The sequence below is a fragment of the Spinacia oleracea genome, chromosome 1 (genome assembly GCF_020520425.1).
Source record: "Spinacia oleracea cultivar Varoflay chromosome 1, BTI_SOV_V1, whole genome shotgun sequence".
In the NCBI taxonomy this organism is placed as follows: Eukaryota; Viridiplantae; Streptophyta; class Magnoliopsida; order Caryophyllales; family Amaranthaceae; genus Spinacia; species Spinacia oleracea.
Genome location: NC_079487.1, coordinates 104,575,924 through 104,583,449, shown reverse-complemented (window position 1 = coordinate 104,583,449; position 7,526 = coordinate 104,575,924). Strand labels below are relative to the sequence as shown.

Below are 7,526 nucleotides of genomic sequence, written 5' to 3'. Positions count from 1 at the left end.
AATTAAAAATACCAAATACTCCTAAAGTGAAATTAAATTAAATGAATTGAAATAAAAAATAAGCCAATATAAATTCAAAAGAACTTGGCCTAACAAGTCACATTCACAAATATTTTTTTAGGAAATAAAGTGTTTTTTTATAATTTACCGAGCATGTCGTTGCTTTTACAAAGAAGAAGATAATTAGATTCTTTATTACGTCAATTACTGTCCAATTTGGCATGGAAGCTTCATGTATTGGCATCTAGCTTAACTTAATCCCCCACACTTTCTCTCTCCTTTGAAAATTCCTTTCTCAGTTTACTGGTCAAATGCCAGAGAATTAGATTCTTCACTGTTTCTCACAGATTTCTTTTCCATTTTTCAGATTAAATGCTCCGAAATTATGGAGTATTAATTTTAAGCCGGATCTCTTGTCTCTTCTAAAGCCGGATCTCCGGTAATAATTTCATAATCCACTCCTTCCGTGGATTATGACATTAACTTTTCCATCGAATTTCAGAATAATTGTGCTTCTGAAATCGACAGATTATTCCGAGTCGATTGAATTTTTGAAAATGGCACCCTGATTCTTGCAATACTTGCAGAACCCCCTTTTAATTTTTCTGGGTCGATTAGTTTGTGTGAAGTGGCATCCTAGTTTTTCATGAATTTGCAAAACCCCCTTTTAATTTTTCTGGGTAGATTAAGTTTGTGAAAATGGCGCACTAATTCTTCAAAATTTGCAAAATTCCCTGTTATTTTTTCTGGGTTTTTTTTAGAAAAATGGAAGATCAGGGGTGTTGCGAGGAACATTTAAATTTGGCCATAGCAGAAGTAGACGAGGAAGAGGAATTTCGGAGCTGTTGTGGGGAAGAGAGTGAAGATGAATGCCTAAAGGAGGAGGATTTTTGTGATGAATTGACAGTGAAGATGACTTTTAAAGGGATTTCAATTGATGGGTTTGGGGAATCTTGTTGTTCTGGGTTCACTGGAATTGGTGTTGTTATTCAAGGTACAGGGAACTTCTCTGATATTTTTGTTCAGAAAAGGCTTGAATTTTATGTTGAGGGTTTAGTTGCGGATTATTTGTCTCTGATGGATGGTTTGCTTGAGGTTTTAAAGAGTAGTAATAATAATATTAGGCGTGTTTTCGCTACCACGGATTCGAAGATTCTTTATGAACAGGTATTGCTGTGTTTCTGATCTTGTGATGTTATGATATATTCTTGTTTCGAATACATTGTTGAAGATGTTGTCGAATTTTACTGAGTGAAGGTTTAATTATGCTGCTGAAGTTTTATGGTCTTTGTAAATTTTTCATGCCATGTATAGTTCTCAGCATTGAGCCGGTAATTCTCTAGTTGAAAAATTATACTCCTTAATCCTTATTACCACAAATGTGAGAAATTTGTTGTATTTGCACTGAATAAGATTGAGTTAGGTTCTACGGAGTAGGTCTTTGGTTAATTGCTTCAGTCATTTATTTTTCTTTTGGTGTTGATGGTTGTAAACATAAATTTATATGTTGTCTGGTTGGCCTCAGCAATAGAAGTTTCACCGATGTTGGTTGTCAATAAAAGCAGATTATTGGTTGATACTAATTAAAGTATGACTGCTGTTTTCACTGCATCGCGAAAAGTTCTGTTTTGTGTGTGTATTTGTCAATCTGTGTTGGATATCGGGATTTCCATTGTGCGTTATGATATGAAATGTGAAGGGGGCAGATAATGTATAATAGGTTCATCTAAATTAGTTTTTCTTTTCCAGATTGCATAGGCTCGTGATTCATTTTATCTGGTAGAATTTTGGTCACACATACTTGCTGAGTTGCTGGTGCATAGTCTTCTCTCAGTATAGCTGCTGATATTATATTTTGATTTACAGATCATGCTAAAGGAGAGCCCTGATATGCCTCTAATTGTAGCATTGAGGGAGAGGGTTCTCGAACTCGTGGGTCAGTTAGATGCTTTTAGTTTGAAACTTGTCCCCGGTGTTGAAATGAAGAGGCCTTTGCAACTAGCTCAGGTAGCAATTGGTTTGGTCGCATTACACGAAGAGAGCCATAATTCACTTCAGAATTGTTCGTTATGTTGTGATGATAAGCTATCTTCAATGATGCTCACATTAAGATGCTCACACAAGTTTTGCTCCCAATGTCTGAAGACGTATGCTGATGGGAAAGTAGAGGCTGGTCAAGTCCCCATTAGATGCCCTGAGATCAGCTGCAACTATTTACTCTCAAAATCAGAATGCAAATTATTTCTTCCCGTTATTTCTTACGATGTTCTAGAGAAAGCAGTAGAAGAATTTAATGTGCTTAGTTCAGAAAAAATTTACTGCCCCTATCAAAATTGTTTGGCTCTTCTTGATCCTCGCGAGGCAAGCTCCTCAGATGAATCCAATGAGTGTTGCATTGAGTGTCCAGTTTGTCAGAGATCTATCTGTGTGAATTGTGGGGTTCCCTGGCATAGTTCATTGAGTTGTGGAGAGTATCGAGATCTTCCACTAGATGAGAGAGATTCCTCGGATCTTACATTGCACTGTTTAGCACAGGATAGAGGATGGAGGCGTTGCCAACTGTGCCGGAGGATGATCGAGCTGGCTCAAGGTTGCTACCACATGACCTGTTGGTAAGTCTACCTCCATCTTTAGAATTGTCTTACAGAATCCTATATGGTAATTTGATATTTTTTTTATTGAGTTCTAGTTAGTTAACAAGTGCGAAGTTGGTCTACTAATAAGAAGGCTATTTGGTATTATAGAAAATGTCAGAAATTCTTTAAGTGATTATTGTGCCAAAACTATGAAAAAATAGTGATGAACGTAATTGGAGTTGATTACCTTCGTGCTCTTATCAGATGGGATTATGTGTTTTACTTGAATTACATTCCTTTTACATAGTTGTAAAGAATCACGGCATGCTAAAAACACGATTCCAGAAGTGTCAAAGGAAGTAGATGGTTGTTGCTTGACTGTTGTGCCGTTGTGCGTATGGTGGTAAAGCTCAATGCTGCTTGTAATCGAATACTCGAATAGAGTCTACCAAATACAAATACAGAAAAATGACGTATTTTATTGGTAGTTATATGAAGAGTCGCCAAATGCTGCTTAAAAAAGTCAACTTTTCTACTAGGGGGCGGGAGGCAATTAGTAATAGCAAGTATAATATCCTCACGTCCTTTGAAATTAACAAGACTAAGGAGGGGGAGTGTGGGAAAAAGGAGAGATGAATGAAAGGATTTAATATGGAGTCGGAGGATTCAAGGTAAATAAATGCAATGGAAGACAATAAACTAAGATGAAAAGTGTTGCTAAGGATTGAGTCATTGGGATAAGTGGAAAACGATAAAGTAAGATGCCAAGAGGTAATTATTTGTTTTACTTTCTAATCTTCCTTAAATCGGTGTTTGTGAAGAATTGGTCAGAGATACTGCTTAAGAAAGAATAAGAGAGAGTGGGAGGAGAGAGCAGAAGAGGTAGGCGGATAAAAGATGAATGATAAGCAACGTATTAAGATGCAAAAGATTCCTTGATAAATTGTGTGGAAATTTATGTTATCAAAGACTTGTGCAAAACTTGTGTGAACTTATGCGGAAAAATGCATCAGGGAATTGTAATCCCCTTGGTAAAACACTCTGCCAAGAACCTACACATAACCGCCTTCATGCCTGTCAGCCTGTGAGTCGAAGTCCTTGTTTCCATATGGTTTGCTGTGCCAACCCCTCCTCTTACAAGAGTTTCCTTCATCAGTATTTCGAATGAAGAGTGCACAGCTGATTCTACCCTTAGGGCTTGCAAGTTGCAAACACTTCTTAAAGAATCAAAGCCTGAAAATCTTGCCTCCTTCACCCGTATCATCAATTGCCTTCTTGTCAAGGCATGAGTTACCTTGTTCTACTTCCCTGATTTATGCTCAATGACAAGGGTAAAGGTTTGCAAATTTCTATTAATCTGTCATTCTGGCATGCCTTGAACTCAGCTTGTGTTGCCCTTGAATATTCTACTGATCATCAACAATTCAAAAAACTCAATTTTTAATCAACTCTAAGTCTGGATTTTACCTTTATGCTCTCTTTCTTTTTGAGATTTTATATTCTCCCTCCAATGAGAAGCATATTTCATTATGAGCTTTTAGATTCTCCCTCCAATAGTCCAATGAGAAGCACATTATCTCAATTTTATGCGAGTTTGACCTTATAATTCTGGAATATGATACCTTGGGAGTCTAGAATTTGTTTTAGTTCATTCAGGTTGAATATCTTTATAAAGCACACTTTCCTCTTCAGGTACGTGAGCTAAGCATATAGACTTTGATTTGGGCTTACACAAGCAATTAAGTTCAGCACACACCCCTAGGAACTTGACTAACACATAAATAGTCTTGGCCTTTTGTTACGAGGTTCCACCTTAAAACCATATGGTAATGAGGGGATTAACTCTTTAGTCTTATAAAGTGATTAACTCTCTCATCCTTTATCAATGCGGGACACTCACATGTGTTGTTTGGGAAGGCTATGCTTTAACAATTGATCTTAGCTTTGTTATCATTAGGTTCTTTTGTGGTAATTTTGAAAGGAGAAAGAACTGAAGGACAAATAAAAAAGATATGGACTATGCGAAGTAATTAGGTCCCCCTTACAACTAATCTTTAATTAACACTCAGGTAAATCTCGCCATAGGTACTTTGCTCATAGCTCACTAGTTTGTTTGCAGGGTCAGAATCAGAAAAACATATTTGAGGTTCTAAGAGAAATGTCCCATTTTTCTTAAATCAGAAACAATTGTTTGATTTAATAATCTCAGCTTCTCTGAGAATTTTGAGTGAAGTCCCTTGATTTTCTAATGAAACAAAATACTCTTATCTACTCGTGCATAAGTGTTTTTTAAAAATATAACAGAAATCATTATTTTGTTAAAAGTCTGGTCACTGGTGCTAGCTGTTGCCACTTGCTGATGTTCCTTTTTGCTCAACAGTCCAGCCTAAACCAGCTTTCTTAACTCTGATCAAGGACTAGTTTTTCAGAGAGTTTTTGGAATTAGTTATCAAAACTAGCTCCAATTTATTATCATAACCTTGCTGGAATTCTCATTAAGGACTAAATGTTTCTCACAGAGTTTTAGAACTTTTATTATAATTTTAATTCAGTTTATCATTTGGTTAAATTAGGGAGGCAGATATCTCTCCTGTATTGATCTGTTTGCTTCAGTTGTTCTTAAGCACTGTTTCATTGTGTGCCCTTGAATTTCCATGCTTCAGCTGTGTCACCCTGTTCAGGGCATGCTTGGATTAAGGATAATTCATTATGGGGTTCAAAAAAAGCCAAACTAAGGAAAGTGAAGGGTGAAACAGACGGGTGATTAATGGGATGAGGTGATGGTAGAGGGAAAAGGTAGTGTTGGTATGAGGAAGAGGGAAGGATGATAGGAAATTAGGAATTATTACCCTCTAATGGGAGTAATAGTTACCCACCACCACCCTAGGATAACTATTATCCTCCATATAAGGGTAATAGTTTCCCCCTCCCCCTTTTTCAATCACACCTTCATTACTTCATCCCCTTTACAATCACCTCTTCTCACATTCAATCTTTTGTTTCACTTTTATTACCCCCTAATACATCACCTTCTATGCAAACAAGCCCTTTAAGTCATGCTCAACTATTGCCACTCTTTGTTCTTAAATTGGACTACCATGCTCCTCTGTCTCTTACTCTCTTACCACATAGAGTAATCTTCGTGAAAGGAACAATGATTTTGTAGGATATTCTTGACGTTATCAATGGTATTTTCTAGAATAAAAGCAAGAATCCAAAGCCAGGGTTAGGAATAAGTTTCTTGTCTATATAAGGACCGGGGGTGTTATTGCTCATTGGAATTGAACAGATACCACACTTTAGGGTGGATCCTTGGCGTCCTGCATTTAGTTTATCGTTTCATACTTTTGGTAGGAGTAGGAATGCAGTAATCTTTTCATAAAGTTTGATAGCAGTAGGAATTGAGCAAAGATATTTTCTTTCAGAGAATGATTTTATTAGATTATCAGATTTGAGATTTCTTAAGACTTTCATTGTGAATTTTGTGCCCAAGGAACCTTTGGTTAAAACTATTAGGTATTCTAGGAGATTTTTCCAGCTGTAGTTTTTCAGTTTTAGGAAATATTATGTATTCTCTTAGTGAGCTTATAATTGTTGTTCTTGTTTTTAGTGACGAACAACTTTAAATCAAACCCTAAGAAATTGGATAACTTTAAGAGTTGGTTATGGTGGTTTTATCCATAAACCCTCTATTTGTCAAGCCTTGAACCATTAAAACCTATTGAATCTTTCTGCCCACTTCAAACATGGCAAGTAGCATTGTTAAAGCACCTTAGGAAATTGTTTCATTAACTGATTCTTCGATCTGTTCTCCACACACTCTCTCTCTCTCTATTTCATATGGTCGTGTGCTTTATTCATGTCAATCTTTAAAGGCTGGATAAGTGTATTATTCTATTCCTCACGGGGCATAAAATTCGGTGTCCAACTGTCAACCTAACACTTGCATATTGACAATCTTGAACAAAGTTACTAATATAAGCTTATAGGAAGGAAGTGAAATATAGTTTCGTGATTGATTTGTCTTAGAATAGGTGCAGTGAAGATCTTGTTCCATTTACGAGGAGGTGAGAATGGTTGACTGCATAAAAAACTATGAAACTCACCTCCATGTTTTCTTTGAAAAAAGCAGCCCATATGGGCTTGGAGATTTATTTGTTGTCCTCCATTTGGAAGAGAGCTTGCTTAATTTCGTGAGGGGAGAATCTGTACAGAACGGTTCAAATGATATCTGAGCTGATATCCATTTTATTAATTTGGCAATTGCAGGTGTGGGCATGAGTTCTGTTATTCCTGTGGCGCTGAATATAGGGATAGGCAACAAACATGTCAATGTGTTTTCTGGGATGAAGGTAATTCCGAGGATTCAGTAGGCCCAACCACCCCGGAGGCTAATAATTGGGAATGGAACTCATTTGAGACATTTCCAATGATACTAGATGCGTATTCAGATCAAGAGCGTTCACAACTGGCTATAATACAGAGATTCCTTGCTGGTGGTTTCAGCCTAAGTGATCATCGGACTTGTCAGTTGCCGCCTCCACCGTGTACAGATTCCTACATTGATGCCATGAAAGATCTCCATCAGCTTCCTTGGCTGGAGAGGTTTGTTTCTGTAATAAGTGATAATTACTACGATGACTACATTCGCTGATACCCCAGCAATTCAACCCAAATTCGCCATCATGGGGGGTAGCTAGCAACTGAGTTTTCGAATTGTTAGAATGTAGTTTTCGTTGATCATAAATGTGATTATTATTAACCTGTCTACATCTGCTTTTGTACTCTCTAAGTTGACAGGGGAAATTTATGACTAGAGATTTTCTTACAAGAGATATGCAAAGGTGCAAGATGATGTACTGTACTGATGTTAAGAGTGGAAATAATTTGGCAATACATTCACGTCATAGGCTAAACTGGCATATACAGAAGGGTAAATGCACTGTATTA

At 37.0% G+C, this 7,526-nt stretch overlaps 1 protein-coding gene across 1 annotated transcript; it reads left to right on the top strand.

Moving 5' to 3' along the window:
• Window positions 1-215: 215 nt before the first annotated feature.
• LOC110786708 (E3 ubiquitin-protein ligase RSL1) lies at window positions 216-7,514 on the top strand. The gene is made up of 3 exons (XM_021991279.2): window positions 216-1,167; window positions 1,867-2,612; window positions 6,846-7,514. Exons 1-3 carry the CDS (start codon window positions 766-768, stop codon window positions 7,228-7,230), a joined length of 1,533 nt encoding a protein of 510 aa, XP_021846971.1. The 5' UTR covers window positions 216-765; the 3' UTR covers window positions 7,231-7,514.
• The last annotated feature ends 12 nt before the right edge of the window (window positions 7,515-7,526 follow it).

Excerpts from the sequence above, each read along its gene's own strand:
- LOC110786708 (XM_021991279.2), top strand. The coding sequence starts at position 766 with ATGGAAGATCAGGGGTGTTGCGAGGAACATTTAAATTTGGCCATAGCA. Across the intron at positions 1,168-1,866 it reads CGAAGATTCTTTATGAACAG|ATCATGCTAAAGGAGAGCCC; the intron begins GTATTGCTGTGT and ends TTTGATTTACAG. Across the intron at positions 2,613-6,845 it reads TGCTACCACATGACCTGTTG|GTGTGGGCATGAGTTCTGTT; the intron begins GTAAGTCTACCT and ends TGGCAATTGCAG.